Below are 23774 nucleotides of genomic sequence, written 5' to 3' on the forward strand. Positions count from 1 at the left end.
CTTGCCACTTGCCTGGCAGGTCACACAGGAGCGACAAAACCCCTTAGTGTCCTCTGACATGTGAGGCCAGTGAAACAATGGAACAAGTCTATCCCAAATTTTACTCTGGCCAAAACGCCCAGCCAAAGGAATATCATGTGCCAAGGTCAGAATAAACTCCCTGTACTGCAAAGGGATGACCAATCTCCTGGCAGCTCCAGGTTTAGGGTCCCTTGACTCAGTGTAGAGGGGTTATTTTCCCAATAGACCTTATGGCTATCAGTGATATCCCCATTCTGCTGTTTGACAGATTGCTGTCCTAAACCCTCTAGTGTGGGACAGGTCTGCTGTGCCACATTCAGCTCTTCCCTAGCAGGCCCCTCTGCACCCAAAAGCTCAGCAGTGTCTGCTGCCAGCTCATCTGGTGTAGGTTCTGCACAGGGAGAGGATTCCTCTTCCTCAAAAGGGGAATCTTCTGGTGAGGGAGGGATCGTGGGCAAGGATTTACCCTTTCTACCCCTAGCTTTGGGGAGCACTTGGTCCATTTTTCCAGGATCCAAGCTTCCCTGTCCTCTTTGCTTCTGGGCCTGAGCCCTTGTGAGAGCAAATGTATGCCCTGGAATGCCCAGCATTGCTGCATCAGCCTCCAACTCCCCTTCAGCCCAAGCTGATGTCTCCAAATCATTGCCTAGTAAGCAGTCTACAGGTAAATCAGTGGCTACCACAACTTTCTTTGGACCAGTAACACCCCACCTCATGCCCCCCCAGTTGAGATTCACAACAGCCATGGGGTGGCTAAGAGTGTTATGAGTATCAGTCACTTAGTACTGCTGACCAAGTAGGTGTTGATCAGGGTGAACCAGTTTCTCATTCACCATAGTGACACTGGCTCCTGTATCCCTGTAGGCCTCAACCTCAACACCATTTATTAGGGGAAGTTGCTTGCACTTACCCATATTAAGGGGACAAATAACCAAGGTGGCAAAGTCAATACCACCATCAGAGACTAAAACAGCCTCTGTGGTCTCCCTAGCAAGACCAACCCCAGCTACACCCTTTGATTGACTATTTGTAGTAGACTTCCCACCATCACTTCTATTACTGGGGGCACTAGAGGACAGAGTTGGGGTTGTGGTAGTGGGAGCCCTGGTGTTTTTCTTTGGACAAGTGGAATCACTTGCCCAATAGCCTTTACTCTTACATAAATAACACCATGGCTTATTTTGGTTGTTAGAAGAGGATTTGGACCCACCTCCCCCAGAGGATTTTTGGGGGCCTGATGAAGACTCAGAATGTTTTTTATCTTTGTCCCCACCCTTGTCAGAAGATTTACCATCCTTCTTGCCATCCTTGTCACCACCTGTATGAACTTTTCTGTTCACTCTTGTTCTGACCCATTTGTCTGCCTTCTTTCCCAATTCATGGGGAGAGGTCAGGTCTGAATCTACCAAGTACTGATGTAACAAGTCAGAGACACAATTATTCAAAATATGCTCTCTCAGGATAAGATTATACAGGCTTTCATAGTCAGTCACATTACTGCCATGTAACCATCCCTCCAAGGCCTTCACTGAACAGTCTACAAAGTCTGTCCAGTCTTGAGAGGACTCTTTTCTGGTATCTCTGAACGTTATCCTGATTTGTTCAGTGGTTTAGCCAAATCCATCTGAGTGCATCTTTCAAAACTTTGTAGTTGTTGGCATCACTTTCTCTGACAGTAAGGAGCCTATCCCTACCCTTACTAGTGAAAGATAACCACAAGATAGCAGCCCACTGCCTTTGAGGGACCAGCTGTACCCCACAGGCCCTCTCAAGTGCAGCAAACCACTTATTAATGTCATCCCCCTCCTTGTAAGAGGGGACAATCTTGTGCAGGTTTCTTGAACCTTGTTCTCTTACAGGATTACTTTCAAGAACACTCCTTCTGCCCCCATGGGGAACTAACCCCAACTTCTGTCTTTCACTCTCTACATCTAGAGACTCCCTTTCTAAGGCCAACTGCTGCTGTCTTAGCTTCAATCTGGCCTCTTCCAACCTCAGCTTTCTGAGTCCCCTGTCTAGGGTGTTATCCTCAGGGTGGGAGGCTTGGGAATTCTGAGACACAGAGGTATTGTGGGAATTGGCAGAAGGTACCATATGCTAGGGAATTATATGGGTGTTCCAGTGTGCCAATTAGAATTGGTGAAAATGGTCAGTAGTCTATTGTGACAGTTTTAAAGGCAGAGAGAGCATAAGCACTGAGGTTCTGATTAGCAGAGCCTCAGTGGCACAGTTAGTCACTACACAGGGACACACATTCAGGCTACAATCTATGAGCACTGGAGTGCTGGCTAGCAGGATCCCAGTGAGACAGGCTAAAGCAAACTGACATACATGTAAAAATGGGGGTAACATGCCAGGCAAGATGGTACTTTCTTACACTGCCCTACAACCTTCCTTGTCTGTGGAGGGGCCCACTCTTTATCATTCATCTTAAAATTAGATTACCTCCAATTGTTTATGGCCCATGTCAGAAGGTGTGAGAAGTGTTAAGCAAGAAATTGACAGACGTGCAGAGGTGAAGTTTATATGCAGCTCCACTCCTTCACTTCAAGGACGGAACAAGAGAAACACGGAACCACTTTGCTCCATCTAGCGGTATGCTGGACCACTGCTGTGAAAATTTATAGATCCAGTCTGACACTTAGCTATATTGTAAATGGAAGCAATCTGCAGTTAGATAGAGTATACACCAGAAAGAGTGTTGCCTAATGTAAGTAACTTGTTCATCTAGACCAGGGTTTTCCACCTAGTAGCTCGGGAGCTACTGGTAACTCACAAGAACCGTTGAAGTAGCTCCAAGGGCTGAAATAGAGCGGAGTACCTCTTTCAGGTTTTTTGTGCATATTAAAGAAGGCGGTACTGCTCGCCTCAAGGTGCTTAGAGTAGTAGGCTGGCAAACCAATGACGGGCATCATAATAAGACTCAAACATACTATGTCGGCCTTCGGAATCTGCCTCATTGTCATCTGTTCTCACTCAGAGTTGGAAAACACATTTAAAGTTGATAACTGAATGTGACACGTTGCAGTGGTCCTTTGTTCTAGAGGACACCTGATGCTTTGGCTGATATTTCATTAGTTAGGTGTAGGCATTTAATACAGATGGGCTTTTTTCCTGGTGTTTCTACTGGTAATCTGACCTGAAATGCTTGTGTGGTTGCTACTGATAATCCTGCTTATGGGTTCGATGGTATAATGTTAACATATGTGATTACTATTTGCTTATGACTCAAGCAAAGTCCAAGGACTTTGCTTAAGCAAAAGTTGCTCTTACTACAGATAAGGTTGAGGACGCCCCCGATCTAGACAGTCCCCAGAGTCACTGAGGTTCTCTTCATTAACTTTGTAATGAAACTGAAAGATCTGGGTTGAGATGTCACCACAGGCTATAAAGGTATTACTGCTTAATAGTGCTGTATCTCCATTGTCAAATTGTGTATGTTTCTTTGTTAGTACCAATAGGAAATTAAAAATGTTTTTTCTTTTATTTTCAAAATAATAGAAAATGTTTTTGAAAATGAATTGTAGTACACAACAGTTATGTATGATTAAGATTCCTACGATGACGGACTGCTGTTATAGGTAATACCTTCTTCATTTCCACCGATTAATGATATTGGAAACTAGCTCTTTCAGTCTGTTCTTCTGGGCTTTGAAAACTCTGTATTTTGATAGACAATTTCCATATTAGTTATACTCTGTTGCAATAGCAAAGCAGTTACTAACACTGTTAAACCTTTTTATTGTATTAGTTAAAGGTGGGACTTTGTATGCTTTATCCTGTGTGTATCTGTTTTACAGCTCTCACAACAGCAGCAAGCTGTCTTCCTTCAACAACATCTTTATCACATGGCCCAGTATCAACACAGAATTTGGTAATGTCTTCATCGGGAGTAGAAGGAGATGGAAGTGTTACTCTAAGCCTAGCTGATACACAAAGCATGCTTTCTGGGGGCCTTAATACAGTTTCACTTAACATTGCTTCACAGGTTGGTGTATATTTTATTATTCATGCACATTTATTTTGCAATCATTATTTCTTTCGGCAGAGTCTGCATCTTTTGAAATATTATTTTTCTCATTCTTGACTTTACTTTTTAATACTTCGATTTGTGAAAAACCACACCTAAGTACTGGTTTGAACCTGGTGTGAAATGCTGGTGTGATGTGAATGTTATTGAATGCTGTAAGTGCTGTTTGTGGCACACGTGTGTGGCTCAGAAATAATTCTGGAGAAGTTCTTGTTCTCACTGTTCTCAAAGTCAAGGACTCATTCTCCTGCTGCACAGGAAGCCTGGCTCACAAAGGTGTAAGCTCCTCCAGCACAGGCCTTACTCCAGGTCCTTTTGGTCCCCAGGACTTTTGGGAGGATTACAGTTAGACAAGTGGTGAGATAACTATTCACTTGTGATATTAAAGTCATCAATTTCAAGGGTTTGTTTACTTAGAGTAAAGCACCCCGTAAAAAAACAAAATACAAAGTGTACAAAACTTTGAAGTAATTCATGATGGAAACCTCAAATAACCCAAGTGTTTAAATGATATACAAAACCCATTATGCACTAAAAAGGGAGACATTAAATAGCAACGTTGACTAAGACTTAATTGATTAGTGATCTTTTTCATGAAATAACTTAAAAATATTTCAATCTGGTAGTGACTTCTAGCTGAAGATTCCTTACCTTTGAATTTCCCAGGTGTCAGACTGGATCAAGAAACTTTAGCCTGAGCAGTACCCCTGCGAGCCATAAGGTGGCTTTGTTCGGTTCTCCGTGGCCTCATTAGCACTCGAAGTGACGTTGCAGTCACCTATATAGGCGCCACCTAGACATGCAAACGTCAGTTCTTTTCTTCCACACCAGTTAGCACTGATCCAGAGAAGCGCTACCCCGGCACGCTGACAACAGTTCTTTTCTCTCCAAGCCAGCCAGCACAACTCTGAAGAGAGTCCCCCCAGTCACTTTTTGACTGGTCTGTTTCAATGTTTTGTTGAGTATTTTTTTAGTGTAGACACTCCTGGTGCGTTGCGGATGTTGTCGCGTAAGACCGGGTTCAAGCCCTGCAGATCCTGTCATTGTGTGATGTCTGTGACGGATCTCCACCTCGCATGCTTGTGGTGTCTGGAGTGCGACCACGACCTGAACTCGTGCTCTGAGCGCTAGGCCATGAATCCGAAAGCTTCAAGAGAGCGTTCCTTAAATTTCATTGCAGCCTGGCACTCGGCTCTGTGTCGCCCCCCATCTTATTCGAGAGTAAGGTCCGAGAACGGTCGAGGTGCCCCCAATCTTCATCGTCCCCCTCCAAGTCCTCTGGGTGGTCCGGTAAGTGGTGGCACAAAAAGAAGTCGAAGAACAACAAGCGCTCTTGGACTTCACCCCACCCATTGGCCGAGGCAATGTTGGAAAAGGAGCATCTTCATTCCAGGCCTCTGTCCTCAGAGCCTTCATCTGGGTCAACGCCGTGCCTCCCCAAGTTTAAGGGAGCCAGAGCAGCCCTTGCCTAACTCTGTGAGTTATATGAGGCCATGCACCTCATATTTGGGCAGTCTGACTCTGCCAGAGCGCCTTTGGGCCCCACGGAGTCTGCAGGGGTTCCCTCAGGTTCTGCACTGATGGCTTTGGCCTTGGCTCTGGGGGACACCCATGGTGCTGTTCCTGGACATACCACCTCGACCTGCCCCTACACAGTTTCGACATCGTCTCTCCTGACACTTCCCGTGCCCCTGGTTGGCATTGACTCCATCCTCATTGCCAACTCCGACATGGAGCCAGACACACATTGCGCAGCACAGATTCAGACTTCAACAGGAACCTTGCTCCCTAGTCTGACCCTTCCTGACCCTTATTCTCTTGGGTTGGGGTAAGGTGAGGATTGGGAGGGGTCACTGTACCCTTTGGAATCCAGCTGGAAGATGCCATGGGCTGGTGGTTGAAACTGGGTGAGACCAGTAGTCTGGACACTTCCCCTGACATTGGCATGCTTTCTCCTTCTACCATGGCTATGGAGTAGTGCCTTCACTGGCAGTCAGGACTAACCTCCTGACCGAGGTGCTTCATCCTGGGAGCCTTTTGCCCTTTAATGAAGCCCTCACTGATGTCTTGCTGGGGACCTAGTTCAAACCCAGCACAGGGGCTCCTGTGAACAGGACTATTGCCCGCCGCCATAGACCCGCCCCAAATGGCCCAGTGTTCCTAATGCAACATCCATCCCCTGAGAGCTTGGTTATCCAAGCCTCCACGTCCTCCGGCGCATTCCCTTCCGCACCTTCAGATAGGGAAGGCAAGAGGCTGGATCAGCATGGGAAGAAGATATTTCTTCCTCCAGTCATGCATTGTGGTCTGTGAACAGCGCGTGCCTTTTTGTCAGTTACGCCCATACGTTATGGGACACAATTGCGCAGGTGCTGCCAAAGGTCCCGGAAGAGGCCTGTGCCATTTTCTCCCGAGCTGTTGCTGACGGGAGAGACACAGCAAAGTTCACAATATGATGTGGATTGGATATGACCAACTTAGTAGGCAGATCGGTTGCATCAACGGTGGCCTTAAGACGCCATGCTTGGTTGAAGACATCTGGCTTTTCAGGGATGTCCTCTCCACTCTTATGAACATGCCCTTTGATGGAAGCGGTCTCTTTGGAGGCAAAACAGACCCAGTGCTTGAGTGCTTTTAGGTGTCCCGGACTACAGCCAGGTCCTTAGGCCTCTCATTTGCCCCTAGCCCCCCACCCCCCCCCCCACCCCCACTCAGTCTGCTTATCACCCTTCGGTGGATATATTGGGGTGCCCAACCACGTCTGTTTCCCTCCAGCCACCGTGCCGCGCATGCTGCTCAGCCTCTGCCTGGCTGGGGATGTGGGATCCAACGTCCTAGTAGATCAGGGAGCCAGTGGCCTGGCCAGACCGCTCCCCTCTTCCCCCCCTCCAAACTCCCACCCTACCTTCTGCATCCTCCAAACCTTCCTAGTCTGACGCTTCCCCACCAGGGACCAGTTGGATGCAGGATTCGCCACCACCTGACCCGCTGGCAGAGTCCATCATGTCAGACAGGTGGGTTTTGTTAGTAGTCTGAAGGGGCTACTCTCTCCCCTTCGAGACTATCCCTCCATCTACGATCTGATGACAGAGGATCACCTGGCACTTCCACGCGAGGACGTTATGGCTCTTTTGGCCAAGGGAACCATAGAGAGGGTCCCTGTGCCAAAATTAGGCCGTGGTTGTTATTCCCGCTACTTTCTGATACCAAAGAAGGACAAGGGCTTACGTCCTATCCTAGATCTTCTGGATCTAAACTACTTCCTCAAGAAGGAGAAATTCAAAATGCTCACCCTGGCTCAGGTTCTGTCTGCCTTGGACCCAGGAGACTGGATGGTAGCGCTGGACTTGCAGGACGCTTATTTCCACATCTCCATCCTGCCTGCCCACAGGTCACGAGCACTTTCAGTTTACTGTGCTCTCTTTCGGCCTTACCAGTGCCCCTCAGGTGTTCATAAAAATGATGGCGGTGGTTGCAGCTCATCTGCACAGGGTAGGGGTCTCTGTCTTCCCCTACCTTGATGACTGGCTGTTGAAGGCGCCTTCGCCCCAGACAGTTGTCTACCACCTTCAGACTATGGCAAACCTCCTGCACCAGCTGGGGTTCACTATAAACGTGGCAAAGTCACACCTGGCTCCCTCTCAGACGCTCCCTTTCATTGGAGCTGTTCTGGACGCAGTGCAATTTCGGGCTAATCCTCCCGTCAAGTGAGTCCAAGACATTCAGCCTATGATTCCGATCTTTCAGCCTCTGTCTTGGGTTTCGGTGAGACTGACTCTGAGGCTGCTGGGCCTCATGGCCTCCTGCATCCTGCTAGTAACACATGCAAGATGGCATATGCGGGCTCTGCAGTGGGACCTGAAGTTCCAGTGGGCGCAACATCAGGGAAATCTCTCCGACATGGTCCAGATCTTGGAGGGGACTGCGAAAGACCTGCAGTGGTGGCTTTCGACTCCAGATTGGGTCAACGGCAGATCCCTCTCCCTTCCCCAACTAGATCTCTCTATAGTGACCGATGCGTCACTTCTGGTTTGGGGCGGCCACATGGGGGAGGCGGAGATCAGAGGCCTCAGGTCTCCGGCGGAGGTGGGACTGCACATCAATATGCCAGAGCTCCGGGCGATCGGGCTTGCGTTGAAAGCATTCCTTCCCTCTCTCAAAGGGAAAGTGGTGCAGGTATTCAGGGACAACACTACCGCCATGCGGTATTCCAACAAACAAGACGGGGTAGGGTCCTGGACCCTTTGTCAGGAGGCACTACGCCTCTGGATATGGCTGGAACATCAGGGCATAACCCTGATGGTTCAACATCTGGCGGGCTCTCTCAACGCCAGAGCAGACGAACAATCGATTAAGAATGGTGTCTCCATCCAGAGGTGGCTCAAGTTCTCTTTCTCAAGTGGGGAGAGCCTTGGTTAGATCTGTTTGCCTCCGCAGAGAACGCGCAATGTCAGCTATTTTGCGTGTTGGAGTTTCCAAGGTAGCACTCACTCGGAGACGCTTTTCGTCTCGAGTGGAGCTCCAGCCTCCTTTACGCCTTCCCGACTATCCCTCTTCTGCCCAGAGTTCTCAAGAAAATGAAGTACGACCGGGCCCAAGTTATCTTGGTGGCTCCGGACTGGGCTCGAAGAGTGTGGTATCCAGAGCTATTGAGCATGTCCATTGATCCTCCACTCAGACTGCCTCTTCGGGCAGATCTTCTGTCGCAGCAGCAGGGGACAGTTCTCCACCAGAACCTGTTCAACCTCCGCCTTCATGCGTGGAGATTGAGCGGCAACAGTTGACGGCATTTGCCCTTCCACCCGAAGTCTGTAATGTTATCTTGACAGCCAGGCGTCCATCGACTAAAACTGTATACGCCTGTAGTTGGAATAAATTTGTGGCATGGTGTACCAACAAATCTGTTGACCCCCTTTCTGCCCCTCTTTCAGAGGTTCTTCTGTTCTTTCTTTCCTTAGCCCAGCAGGGCTCTGCTTTGGGCAGCCTTAAAGGGTATTTGTCTGCCATTTCCGCCTTTCTTCGGCTTCCTGATCAGCCCTCACTCTTTAAATCTCCTATTGTGAGTAGGTTCTTAAAAGGGCTCACCCACTTATTTGCTCCCACTCCCTTCATCATGCCTCAGTGGGGTCTTAATCTTGTACTTACTTACTTGATGTGTACCCCCTTTGAGCCAATGCATAATTTTCCCTTGCGGCCCCTCACATTCAAAACTGTCTTTCTGGTCGCTATCACCTCTGCTCGCAGGGTGAGTGAGCTTCAGGCCCTTTCTTCAAAGCCTCCATACTTGTCTGTACACCCAGACAAAGGGGTGTTACGAACTAGAGCTTTCTTCCTTCCTAAGGTGGTAACACCATTTCATGTAGGCCAGTCCATCACTTTGCCTACCTTCTACGAACCCCCTACATCCTTCCCATGAGGAGGAGAGACTCCACCGTCTGGACCCACAAAGAGTTTTGGCGTTCTACCTCAATCGTACTAAAGATTTCCGGGTGGACGATCAACTCTTTGTTGGCTATGTGGGTGCGAAGAAAGTGAAGGCGGTGCAAAAGCGTACCATCTCTCGATGAGTTCTTCTTTGCATCAAAAATGTGCTAAGCTTTGGCTAAAAAGCAACCTGAAGGCTTGCATGATCATTCTACCAGAGCAACTGCTGCTTCCACTGCGTTAGCACGAAGAGTTCCTGTCCTGGATATATGTCAGGCAGCTACGCGCCGCCGAGTTTGTGGCAGAAATCGACACTCCACCGGCATCGCAGCTGAAAAATAGGCACACGTAGCTGGAAGAACGACACGCAACACCCGCTGACGGAGGCTCTTAACGTCGCAACCCACATTGCGTGGTTTTGTTGATTCTGTGCGGCAGGATTTTTGGTGCAAACCTTGCTGGGTGCAGAAAAATGACGCAACGCCTGCCCGGACCTGAGTGCTGCCCAGATCGACGCATCACTCCCCTGTGGGGAGCAAAAACTACACACGCTGACCCAACTGGAGAAGGAGAAACGATGCATGGTGTCGCTTGCTGGTGAGAAATTGACGGACCGCTTACCTTTTTCGACGCACACTTGCCCGTGTGTGTTATTTTGATGCTACCCAGGTAATTGGTAATAATGCTAACAGTGTTTTACCTGTTTCTCAAAGATTTAAGACTCTCTATGTTTTTTAATTAATAACTTTACTTGTGTATGTTGGATCTTTTTGTCGTTTTGGTCTTGTTTCGTTTAGATAAATATTTCATATTTTTCTAAACCTGTGTTGTCATTTTGTAGTGTTTTCACTAAGTTACTGTGTGTGTTGGTACTAATACTTCACACCTAGCACTCTGGAGTTAAGCCTGCCTGCTCGTGCCAAGCCACCAAGAGGGTGAGCGGGGGTGATTCTCCTTTACCCTGACTAGAGTGATGGTTCTTGATTGGACAGGGAGTAACCTGATTGCCAACCAAAGACCCCCTTTCTAACAGCATCTCTCCCTTCTGTCTCTGTATTCTGTGTTAACTCCTTCTCTCTCTGCATTGTCCAGGGCCACAGAGTATGTCACAAGACTTAATGCATCCTGTAGTCATCCATGTTCAGGGTGGTTCTGGGCAGCCTGTGGGCACCCCTTAGGGACAGCAGTGTAACTCCCACCACAAGCCGCTCATCATAGATCTTCAGCCATCATTGGTGTGATTTTCGCCATCCTCTTCTCTTCTGTGTCTAGCTCCGTCCCTGCTTGTTTTGATCCACTGTTCTCCTCCTCAAAAGACCAGCACACTCCATTTATTATTGCCAAGAATGTCACTGTACTGCTTGATCTCAATCATCTGTTTTCACTTGCTCCACTTTCATTCGTTCTGGTCCAGGGGATCCTCATCAGTAGTCGTAAGCACTGAATAGACCCACCCACTCGCGGGGACCCTGGAGTACTTCTTAGATATACTATATATATACAGGGAGTGCAGAATTATTAGGCAAGTTGTATTTTTGAGGATTAATTTTATTATTGAACAACAACCATGTTCTCAATGAACCCAAAAAACTCATTAATATCAAAGCTGAATATTTTTGGAAATAGTTTTTAGTTTGTTTTTAGTTTTAGCTATGTTAGGGGGATATCTGTGTGTGCAGGTGACTATCACTGTGCATAATTATTAGGCAACTTAACAAAAAAAAATATATACCCATTTCAATTATTAATTATTACCAGTGAAACCAATATAACATCTCAACATTCACAAATATACATTTCTGACATTCAAAAACAAAACAAAAACAAATCAGTGACCAATATAGCCACCTTTCTTTGCAAGGACACTCAAAAGCCTGCCATCCATGGATTCTGTCAGTGTTTTGATCTGTTCACCATCAACATTGCGTGCAGCAGCAACCACAGCCTCCCAGACACTGTTCAGAGAGGTGTACTGTTTTCCCTCCTTGTAAATCTCACATTTGATGATGGACCACAGGTTCTCAATGGGGTTCAGATCAGGTGAACAAGGAGGCCATGTCATTAGATTTCCTTCTTTTATACCCTTTCTTGCCAGCCACGCTGTGGAGTACTTGGACGCGTGTGATGGAGCATTGTCCTGCATGAAAATCATGTTTTTCTTGAAGGATGCAGACTTCTTCCTGTACCACTGCTTGAAGAAGGTGTCTTCCAGGAACTGGCAGTAGGACTGGGAGTTGAGCTTGACTCCATCCTCAACCCGAAAAGGCCCCACAAGCTCATCTTTGATGATACCAGCCCAAACCAGTACTCCACCTCCACCTTGCTGGCGTCTGAGTCGGACTGGAGCTCTCTGCCCTTTACCAATCCAGCCACGGGCCCATCCATCTGGCCCATCAAGACTCACTCTCATTTCATCAGTCCATAAAACCTTAGAAAAATCAGTCTTGAGATATTTCTTGGCCCAGTCTTGACGTTTCAGCTTGTGTGTCTTGTTCAGTGGTGGTCGTCTTTCAGCCTTTCTTACCTTGGCCATGTCTCTGAGTATTGCACACCTTGTGCTTTTGGGCACTCCAGTGATGTTGCAGCTCTGAAATATGGCCAAACTGGTGGCAAGTGGCATTGTGGCAGCTGCACGCTTGACTTTTCTCAGTTCATGGGCAGTTATTTTGCGCCTTGGTTTTTCCACACGCTTCTTGCGACCCTGTTGACTATTTTGAATGAAACGCTTGATGGTTCGATGATCACGCTTCAGAAGCTTTGCAATTTTAAGAGTGCTGCATCCCTCTGCAAGATATCTCACTATTTTTGACTTTTCTGAGCCTGTCAAGTCCTTCTTTTGACCCATTTTGTCAAAGGAAAGGAAGTTGCCTAATAATTATGCACACCTGATATAGGGTGTTGATGTCATTAGACCACACCCCTTCTCATTACAGAGATGCACATCACCTAATATGCTTAATTGGTAGTAGGCTTTCGAGCCTATACAGCTTGGAGTAAGACAACATGCATAAAGAGGATGATGTGGTCAAAATACTCATTTGCCTAATAATTCTGCACTCCCTGTATATATCTATATATATATCATTATATATATATATATATATATATATATATATATATATATATATATATATATATATATATATATATATATATATATATATATATTCACAGTTCTTTCTTTTCTTTAGCGCAGCAGGGCTCTGCTTTGGGCACCCTTAAAGGGTATTTGTCTGCCATTTCCGCCTTTCTTAGGCTTCCTGATCATCCCTCACTCTTTAAATCTCCTATTGTGAGTAGGTTCTTAAAAGGGCTCACCCACTTATTTACTCCCACTCCGTTCCTTATAATATAATTAGACGTGATTCCATGTGTGTGCGTGTGCATGCAGCCTGTAGAAAATTTGAAAATGGCCAAATTTCATTTACTTTTTGCCTTTAAAACATAACTATATAACACATATTAATAATTAAAAGCTGATCATAGGAAGACTTCCAAGAAAATCTTTTTTCAAAAGGAAGGGGAGTATCAACCATTTCTAGGAAGCTGTCCTGTTATGTGTGGTGGGTACCTAGGGTACTTGTACCAGGTCCAGCTATCTCCTGTTAGTGTAGTGTAGGCAGTGTCTAGAAGACAGGTTTTCTTGAGGTAGCTGTGGAGGAGCACCCAAGGCTTACCTAGGAGACATGCAAAGCTCATGCCGTACCACTGTAGTCACACAGCATTTACACAAATGAAACACTCAGTGTTACAAAAATAAAAGTACTTTATTTTGTTGACACAATTACCAAAAAGTATTAGAGAGCAACCCTCCAATAGGAGGTAACAAACTAGATGTAAGGAAATGCCTCCTTGGCATGGTTACCCCCTAACTTTTTGCCTTTTCTGATGCTAAGTTTTGATTTGAAAGTATGCTGGGACCCTGCTGACCAGACCTCAGCACCAGTGTTCTTTCCCTAAACTGTACCTTTGTCTCCACAGTTGGCACAACCCTGGCACTCAGGTAAGTCCCTTATAACTGGTACCCCTGGTACCAAGGGCCCTGATGCCAGGGAAGGTCTCTAAGGGCTGCAGCATTTCTTATGCCACCCTGGGGACCCCTCACTCAGCACATGTACACTGCCTCATAGCTTGTGTTTGCTGGTGGGGAGAAAAAGACTAAGTCGACATGGCACTCCCCTCAGAGTGCCATGCCAACCTCACACTGCCTGTGGCATAGATAATTCACCCCTCTAGCAGGCCTTACAGCCCTAAGGCAGGGTGCCCTATACCACAGGTGAGGGCAAATGTGCATGAGCACTATGGCCCTACAGTCTCTAAGCAAAACCTTAAACATTGTAAGTGCAGGGTAGCCATAAGAGTATGTGGTCTGGGAGTTTGTCAAACACGAACTCCACAGATCCATAATGGCTACACTGAAAACTGGGAAGTGTGGTATCAAACCTCTCAGCACAATAAATGCACACTGATGCCAGTGTGCAATTTATTGTAACATACAACCAGAGGCATCTTAGAGATGCCCCCTGAATACCAATTCGACTTCTAGTGTAAGCTGACCAGTTTCTGCCAGCCTGCCACACACCAGACATGTTGCTGGCAGCCTGGGGAGAGTGCCTTTGTCACTATGTGGCCAGGAACAAAGCCTGTACTGGGTGGAGGTGCTTCTCGCCTCCCCTTGCAGGAACTGTAACACATGGCGGTGAGCCTCAAAGGCTCACCCCTTTTGTTACAGTGCCCCAGGGCATCCCTGCTAGTGGAGATGCCCGCCCCTCCGGCCACTGCCCCCACTTTTGGCAGCAAGGCTGGAGGAGATAATGAGAAAAAACAAGGAGGAGTCACCCACCAGTCAGGACAGCTCCTAAGGTGTCCTGAGCTGAGGTGACCCCTGCCTTTAGAAATCCTCCATCTTGAGTTTGGAGGATTCCCCCAATAGGATTAGGGATGTGCCCCCCTCCCCACAGGGAGGAGGCACAAAGAGGGTGTAGCCACCCTCAAGGACAGTAGCCATTGGCTACTGCCCTCCCAGACCTAAACACACCCCTAAATTCAGTATTTAGGGGCTCCTCAGATCTTAGGAAATCAGATTCCTGCAACCTGAAGAAACAAGGACTGCTGACCTACAAGCCTGCAGAGAAGGAGTAAGACAACTGCTTTGGCCCCAGTCCTACCGGCCTGTCTCCAACTTCGAAAACCTGCGCCAGCGACGCATCCGACAGGGACCAGCGACCTCTGAAGCCTCAGAGGACTGCCCTGGACTGAAGGACCAAGAAACTCCTGTGAACAGCGGCCCTGTTCAAAACCAGCAACTTCCAAAGACTCCATGTTTCCCGCCAGAAGCGTGAGACTTCTCTCACTGCACCCGACGCCCCCGGCTCAAGATTCAGAGAACCAACACCTCAGGGAGGACTCCCCGGCGACTGCGAACCCGGGAGTAGCCAGAAAAGACCCCCCTGAGCCCCCACAGCGACGCCTGCCTGCACCGCTAGTGACCCCCAGATCCCTCCATTGTTTCCTATCTGAAACCCGGCGCCTGCTTTGCATACTGCACCCGGCCGCCCCTGTGCCCCCCCCCTTCTCCCCCCCCCCACCCCCAGTGCTCTACAAAACCCCCCTGGTCAGCCCCCCGAGGACGCGGGTACTTACCTGCTGGCAGACTGGAACTGGAGCAACCCTGTTCTCCATAGGCGCCTATGTGTTTCGGGCACCTCTTTGACCTCTGCACCTGACTGGCCCCGAGCTGCTGGTGTGGTAACTTCGGAGTTGCCTTGAAACCCAAACGGTGGGCTGCCTGTGTCCCAGAACTGAGGTTTGTAAGTGTTTTACTTACCTCCTAATATAACCTTTACTTACCTCCCCCAGGAGCTGTTGATTTTTGCACTGTGTCCACTTTGAAAATAGCGTATTGCCATTTTTACAAAGACTGTATATGATATTGCTTTTATTCGAAGTTCCTAAAGTATCTAAGTGCAGTACCTTGCATTTAAAGTATTTACTGCAAATCTTGAACCTGTGGTTCTTAAAATAAACTAAGAATATTTTTCTATATAAAAACCTATTGGCCTGGAGTAAGTCTTTGAGTGTGTGTTCCTCATTTATTGTCTGTGTGTGTAGAACAAATGCTTAACACTACCCTCTGATAAGCCTACTGCTCGACCGCACTACCACAAAATAGAGCATTAGAATTATCTAATTTTGCCACTATCGTACCTCTAAGGGGAACCCTTGGACTCTGTGCACACTATTTCATACTTTGAAATAGTATATACAGAGCCACATTCCTACACTAGATATATACACTAGTAATTAGAAATAGGCTTAAAAATCAGTAGAACACAGTGCAATAGCAATGGACAATAGTGACCCTATAAAACCATATACTAAAACAATGGAATGTGAATGCAGGGCAAGTGGAATCTGTAGAGGGGAGCTGGAGGAACTAGGAAACCCCAAAGGTAAGTACCACAGTGCCCCCAGTTACCAGATTTTCCCCAAACCACCAAAAGGACTGAGAAATGAAGATAATGCAACACCCAAACAAGCCTGCAAGAAACGAGCGGTGGATTCCTGAAGAGGAGCACATGAAAAAGAAGGGGACCAAGTCCAGAAGTCGCTGGAGTGTCCGGTGGTTGCAGGAGCCACTACCCACCCTACTGTGGTTGCAGGAGTTGGTCGACGGTAGGGCGAAGATGGTCAGCAATGCAGCCCTGGAGCCGGCGAAGAGTACCTGGAGGATGCAGTTGATGTCCCACGCCAGATGGAAGATTGCAGTCTGTCTGTGGCATAGAAAGGCCACCTATAAGCCTTGGCAAAGACAAGAGTCACGGTAGAAGAAAAGTGGAGCTGCTGGGGACCAGCAAGGTCAAGGAGGACTCGCCCCATTTGGGGGAGTCTCAGGGGACCCTAAGCAACGCAGAGAGTCCACAGAAGAAAAAAGCAGCCCCCACAGGAGTCCCACTGGAAGAAGACCCAGGAGTCGCAGAGCAGCCCACGCAGCACAACTGAAGAAGGGACTCATGGCGCAGGATAAACAAGCAGAGGGCTGTGCGTCGCAGGGAAGAGTGCTGGGGGCGGGGCTACATGGAGCCTGAAGATCCCTCGGAGGAGACGCCCACAAGCCTTGGTAGCTGCAAGAGACGCAGTGCATGGTGGCACAGCCCTACGTGGGAAGGCAAGGGCTTGCCTTCACCAAAGTTGGACAGCTGGCAGAGAGGACCAAGTTGACCACTCCAAAACATCACCCCTGATGCAGGATCCACGCAGCTCAGGATGAGAGGAGTGACTCATTCACTCCAAGGGAGATTCCTTCTTCCCTCTCTTGCAGAATGAAGACTTGCTGCCCTCAGAGGATGCATAGCCGGGGAAATGTTGCAGAAGCTGGAAGGAGCCGTGGAAGCAATATTGCAAGCGAGCAGAGTCGTCGTCGTGGATGCAGATTGTCGGTTCCTGGAGGGTCTAGTCGAAGTAGAGGTTGGAGAGGAGTCCAGCTGCAATTTTGCAAGTTGAATCTGAGGATCCACCCAAGAGGGAGACCATAAATAGCCCTGGAAGGGGGGTTGGTCATGTAGCCAGGTGACCACCTGTTAGGAGGGGGCTCTGACTTCATCTGCCTGACTTGGCCACTCAGATGCTCCCAGAGGCCTCTGCCTACCTTGGACTCAAGCTGTCAGAATCAAGGAGCCCTCTGGAGGAGCTCTGTGCACCACCCCTGAGGTGGTGATGGACAGGTGAGTGGTTACTCCCATTTCCATTGTCCAGTTTTGCACCAGAGCAGGAACTGGAGGTCCCCGAACCGGTGCAGACTGGTTTTTGCAAGGACAGCACCAAATGTGTCCTTCAAAGCATCCCAAGCAGTGGAACACCTGTTTCCAAAGGGAGTGGGTGTTGCCTCCCTCTCCCAAGGGGAATCCTTTGTTATGCCTTGCTGGGTTTGAGCTATTCAAGCAGCAGGAGGGCAGAAACCCATCTTAGGGGTGGCAGTAGCTTGGGCTGCCCAGAAAACAGAGCATTAAGGCCCACCCGCGCCCCCCCCCTCCCCACACACACACACACACACACACACACCCTCTCCCCGTCACTCACCCCGGTGCATGGAATCGTACTTCCAATACTGGCAGCAGAATTGGGGTATGATTCAGACATGTTTGATGCAAAACATGCTCAGGTTTGTAATTACCATTATGTAGCTGAACACAGGCAGTTACCTATGTCGCAGTCACGCGTAAAATAGCATCCCCGCACTCACAAAGTCCATGAAAATGGAGCTGGAGTTCGTGGGGACATCTCTGCTACTGCTGGGGTGCCCTCACACACAGGTACCTGCACCCTGCCCTCTGGGCTAGGAGGGCCTACCATTGGGGTGACTTACAGTGACCTGGTGCAATGACTTGTATTGAAAGGGGTGCTTGCACCCTTTCATTGCTGGCTGCAACGGCAGCCCTGCAGATGCACTTTGCATGGGCTCCCCATGCGTGGCATAATGCATGCTGCAGCCTATTGGGGACTCCTGGTACCCCAATGCCCTGGGTACCATATACTAGGGACTTATATGGGGGCACCAGTATGCCAAATGTGGGTTGTGTGGGGTCCAAGCAACCAATTTTAAAAGGGGAGGGCACAGTCACTGGGGTCCTGGGTACCAGAATCCCAGTGAACACAGTCAAAACACACTGACATAAGACAAAAAGTGTGGTTAACCATGCTAAAACAGAGTCTTCTACATTGTTGTCACCCATTAAGCTGCTGCTACAGTAGAAAGCATAACACTGGCACTGTGTCTTTAAGACTCCCATAGCACCCTCTGTGTCCCATCATGCCCCACAGGTGACTGACAGGTCCGTTCATTGTTCTGGCTTCTTTAGTTAGGATCCTGGAGTACTCAGCTCTCTATTTTTTCACTGTTTGTCAGAAAACCTATGTAAAACCTTTTCAAATTGATTTCCTTCACAGGTCTCAGTATTTACAGTGCTGTTAGCCTGTTTTTTTTTTGATAGACAATATTGTTTCTTTTTGCCCCAAAATGCCTTCCCTGTTTTTGAAGTGCCCTTCATGTGGCAAGAAAAAGGCACAAACTGATCCTCATGCAGTTTGCATAATTTGTTTGCCAGAATCTCATTGTCCTAATTCCTGTCCCTACTATCAGAAGCTGTCCAAGCGCACTTTAAAGAACCGGGAAAAGACCAGGCCACATGGACGGCAAGAGAGAGGAAGAGCAAGAGGCCTTGAGGGACACCATTCGTCCTCTAAAGAGTCCTCCTCTCGTTCAGAGACACCCAGCAGAGGAAGTTCCTGAGTAAAACATCAGAGAATGAGGTCGAGGTTGACGTCAAGAGGTAGGACGTCAAGAAAAATATCTCTATGTTCGCTGTCTACATTGAAGACGCCGTCAAAGGTGGGGTTGATTCATCCCTCGATGCCTGAACAAGCCCCTCACTCGACCTCAAGAGTTAATTTACCATCGAGAGCACGTCACCATTCAACGTCACATCATCAGTCAACATCAAGACATTCCTCAACGTCAAGGCGGCCATCACCAGTAAGGTCAATGTCGATAGTTTATAGACATATCTGGATGTCAAGGTGTACGCCTTTGATGCATTCATTCTCAGGTAATATCCCATTGACGTCAAGAACACAGTCGACGTTGAAAACAAAGAAACCATCACACTGTACAATATCGAGAGATCAATTTTCAACATCAACAGAGACACAGTGTCGGAAGTTGGCTCTGTATTTAATATCTCAAAGTGAGAGATAGTGTGCACGGAGTCTAAGGGTTCCCCATAGAGGTTGATAGTGGCAAAATTAGATAATAATAGGGCTCTATTCTGTGTTAGTGAGGCCGAGCAGTAGGCTTATTAGAGGGTAGTGTTAAGCATTTGTTGTACACACACAGGCAATAAATGAGAACACACACAAAGACTTAACTCCAGGCCAATAGGTTTTTATATTGGAAAATATTATTTTCTTATTTTTTTTTTTGAACCAGAAGATTCAGAATTCAAGTAAGTACATAAATTGTAAGGTACTTGGCATAGGTAATTATGGAACTTTGAACAAAAACAGTAATGTACACAGTTTTGGTAAAAAGGGCAATAAGCTATTTTAAAAGTGGACACTGCAAAAATCAACAGTTCCTTGGAGAGGTAAGTATTGGTTAGTTTTTCAGGTAAGTAAAGCACTTACAAGTTCAGTGTCCGGGGCATAGGTAGCTCCCCGTTGGGGTTCAAGTCACCCCCAAACACCCAGCACCAGCAACACAGGGCTGGTCAGGTGCAGAGGTCAAAGTAGGGCCCAAATAACATAGGCACCTATGGAGACCGGGGTGCTCTGGTTCCAGTCTGCTGGCAGGTAAGTACCTGCGTCCTCGGGGAGCAGACCAGGGGGGTTTAGTAGAGCACTGGGGGGAGGTGGGGGGGGTGTCCCACCTTAGCACACAAAGCACATCCTCAGCGGCACGGGCGGCTGGGTGCAGTGTGCAAGCAAGGCGTCAGGTTTGTATTTGAAATCTATGGAGGGATCCGGGGGGTCACTCTGGCAATGCAGGCAGGGCCGGGGAGCTTCCCGGGCCAGCCACCGACTGGGCAAGGATGAGGGCTGCCTACTGGTCACTCCTGCACGGTAGTTGGTTTCTCTCGGGCCTGGGGGCTGTGGGTGCAGTGCTTCTTCCAGGCATCGGATTCTTTGTTACCGGCCAGTCACGGTCAGGGGGAGCCTCTGGATTCTCTCTGCAGGCGTTGCTGTGGGGGTGCAGGGAGGTCATCTCAGGGTGTCCACGTCATGGTAGTCGCCTACGGGTCCTCTCTGCAGTGTTGGTTCTTCTGGACACAAGCCGGGGGCATCAGGTGCAGTGTGTTGGGGACTCACGCTTCTGGAGTGAGGCTGGAGTCCTATGGAATATGGTTTCTTTGTTGCTGGTTTGGGCAGAGCTGCTGTCCTCGGGAGTTTCTTGGTCCTTTGGTTGCAGGGCAGTCCTCTGAGTCCTCAGAGGTCGCTGGTCCCGCTGGATGCATCGCTATGCAGGTTCTTTGAGTCTGGAGACAGGCCGATAGGGCTGGGGCCAAGTCTGTTGCCGTCTCCGTCGTCTCTGCAGGGCTTTCAGGTCAGCAGTCGTTCTTCTTGATGTAAGTCATCAGGAATCTGGTTTTCGGGGCTCAGAGTTGCCACTAAATACTCAATTTAGGGGTATTTTTAGGTCTGGGGACAGTAGCCAATGGCTACTGTCCTTGAGAGTGACCTGTTTTAGATCTAGAGCTCGCCCCCCACGTCCGCAGCACCACCCTGCTGTCTCGTGCCCTTGACCCCCGCCCACGCTGCTGCTAGCGTGTTCGAGGCCCTGGTAAGCCTCACTAGACCCTTGGACCGCTTTTTCGCCATTCTATAAGTGTTTTTCCACTTTTTTCAGCGCCTTGCCTCCTTGCGCTCTTGCCCCCAGTGTGCCCCTTCTGATCGCTGTACCCCGATTGTATTTGTGCATTCATTGTATATTGTGACTGTTTTTAACTTTTTGCCTTACTGTTGTGCCTTGCTTTTCTCTGTTTTTCTCGCCCCTTGGGCGCTCCCCCTTGCCGATCTCTCCTTGCCGCTGCCTCCCTGCGGCCCCGCCCCCCTCGCGCCCCCATTTGCCGCTCCCTCTCGCCTCCCGCCTCCCAGCTGCTCCTCCCTCCCCCTCCCTTCTTAATGGCTGGCGCTGCGCGTCCGCGCAGCTGGCGCGCCAGAGGCAAGCCTGCCTGCGCCCGTCCGCGCCTGGACCGCACCCAGCACCACCCCCCCTGGTCCGCACCACCAGCCTTCACTACTCAGCCAGCGAACTCCTCGCCCTTAACCCTGGCTCCTCCACAGCCTGCTTCCAGGCCACTCCGAAGCACACCAAAGGACCTTTCTCCTGCCGCACCTGCAACTTTACCTGCAACAGAACAACGAAGCCTGCAACAACCAACACCAAACACCTGCACTGCATCCTCCTCAACACACGCTCCGCACGAAAGCACGCCATCGAGCTCTGGGACCTGCTCGACTCCACCGCCCCAGATGTACCCTTCCTGACCGAAACCTGGTGGAACGACTCCTCGACCCCAGACATCGCCATCGCCATCCCTGACGGCTACAAGATCACCAGAAGAGATCGCACCAACGGAATCGGAGGAGGAATAGCCATCGTCCACAAATCCACCCTCAAGATCCACACCCACACGGACGACACCATCAAGACAGCGGAACACCTTCACTTCCAGATCCACACGGACCCCAACACCACCCTCAGAGGAACCCTCATATACCGACCTCCAGGACCAAGAGCCCCCTTCAGTGACACCATCTCCGACCTCGCAAGCACCCACGCCCTCGCCTCAACAGACTACATCCTCCTTGGAGACCTCAACTTCCACCTGGAGAACAACAACGACGCCAACACCGCATCACTGACCACCAACCTCTCCAACCTCGGACTCAGACAACTGGTCAACACACCCACTCACATCGCCGGTCACACCCTAGACCCACTCTTCACTGCAAGCAACCACATCTCATTCAGCCACACCACCGAACTCCACTGGACTGACCACCACTGCGTCCACTTCACATTCAAGAAAAACACCGAACACCACCGCCCCCCACTACCGCCACACCGCCGCTGGGGAAAAGTCACCGAAGACCAACTAACCAGCACCCTCTCCAAGAACCCACCACCCGACCCCACCGACCCGGACTCAGCCGCCATCAACCTCCAACAGTGGATCCTCAACTGCGCCAACACCCTCGCACCACTCAAGAGACCCACCGTCAACCAAGAAAAGAAAAAAGCAGCCTGGTTCACAGACGAACTGTTCACCTCCAAATGCACCTGCCAGAAACTCAAGAAAAAATGGCTTCTCGAGCGCACACCCGACAGCCTAGCAACCCACAAGGAAGCCACCCGCCAGCACCACCAACTTATCCGACTCGCCAAACGCTCCCACTTCACTGAACGCCTAAACAACAACGCACACGACAGCAAGGAACTCTTCTGCATCGTGAAGGAGCTCTCCAACCCCAACGCCAACGTCGTCACACCATCCCAGAAACTCTGCAACGCACTCTCCACCTTTTTCTACCAGAAAATCGCCGCCATCCACGACAGCCTCAACACCACTCCTCCGCCAGACCCCACTCCCAACAACTCCTCCCACGCCGACCACCTCACCAACTGGACCCACGTAGATGACACCGAAACCCGAAAGACCATGAACTCCATCCACTCAGGATCCCCCTCAGACCCCTACCCACACCACGTCTACAACAAAGCCGACTCCACCATCGCCCCCCAACTTCGTAAGATCATCAACCTATCCTTCGACACCGCAACCTTTCCGGACAGCTGGAAGCACGCCGATATCCAAGCCCTCCTCAAAAAACCCAAGGCTGACCTCAACGATCTCAAAAACTTCCGCCCGATCTCCCTCCTCCCCTTCCTAGCGAAGGTCATCGAGAAGATCGTCAACGCACAGCTCACCCACTACCTCGAAGACAACTCCATCCTGGACCCCTCCCAATTCGAATTCAGACGAAGTCACAGCACCGAGACCGCACTCCTCGCCGCCACAGACGACATCAGACAACAAATGGACAACGGCGAAACTTCAGCCCTCATCCTCCTAGACCTATCCGCTGCCTTCGATACGGTCTGCCACCGCACCCTACTAACTCGTCTCCACGAAGCCGGAATTCAAGACAAAGCCCTCAACTGGATCTCCTCTTTTCTCTCCGGCAGAACCCAGAGAGTCCGGCTCTCACCCTTCCGCTCCGAAGCCACCAACCTCATCTGCGGCGTCCCCTAAGGCTCCTCGCTAAGCCCGACGCTGTTCAACGTCTACATGGCACCCCTCGCACAACTGGCCCATCAGCACAACCTCAGCATCCTCTCCTACGCCGACGACACCCAGCTCATCCTCTCCCTTACTAAAGACCCACACACCGCCAAAGCCAACCTCCATGAGGGACTGAAATCCATCCCCGAATGGATGAGAAACAGCCGCCTGAAATTAAACTCCGATAAAACAGAAGTCCTCATCCTCGGATGCTCCCCCTCGGCCTGGGACGACTCCTGGTGGCCCACCGCGCTGGGACCCCCACCCACTCCAGCCAACCACGCACGCAACCTCGGCTTCATCCTCGACCCTGCTCTCACCATGTCCAAACAGGTCAACGCAGTCTCCTCCTCATGCTTTAACACCCTCCGCATGCTCCGTAGAATCTACAAGTGGATCCCAACGGAAACCAGAAAAACTGTGACCCAAGCTCTCGTCAGTAGCAGACTTGACTACGG

The 23774-nt window shown here is 49.5% G+C and overlaps 1 protein-coding gene across 3 annotated transcripts in view; it reads left to right on the forward strand.

The window, feature by feature from the left end:
- The window catches only part of ZNF236 (zinc finger protein 236), a 1086161-nt gene that overhangs the window by 859338 nt on the left and 203049 nt on the right, over positions 1 to 23774 (forward strand). For all 3 annotated transcript variants that reach the window (XM_069218833.1, XM_069218835.1, XM_069218834.1), the window contains one exon: positions 3822 to 4009. In XM_069218833.1, coding sequence (XP_069074934.1) covers positions 3822 to 4009 — 188 coding nt within the window. The remainder of the gene's footprint in view (positions 1 to 3821; positions 4010 to 23774) is intronic.

The sequence above is a fragment of the Pleurodeles waltl genome, chromosome 2_1 (genome assembly GCF_031143425.1).
Source record: "Pleurodeles waltl isolate 20211129_DDA chromosome 2_1, aPleWal1.hap1.20221129, whole genome shotgun sequence".
In the NCBI taxonomy this organism is placed as follows: domain Eukaryota; kingdom Metazoa; phylum Chordata; class Amphibia; order Caudata; family Salamandridae; genus Pleurodeles; species Pleurodeles waltl.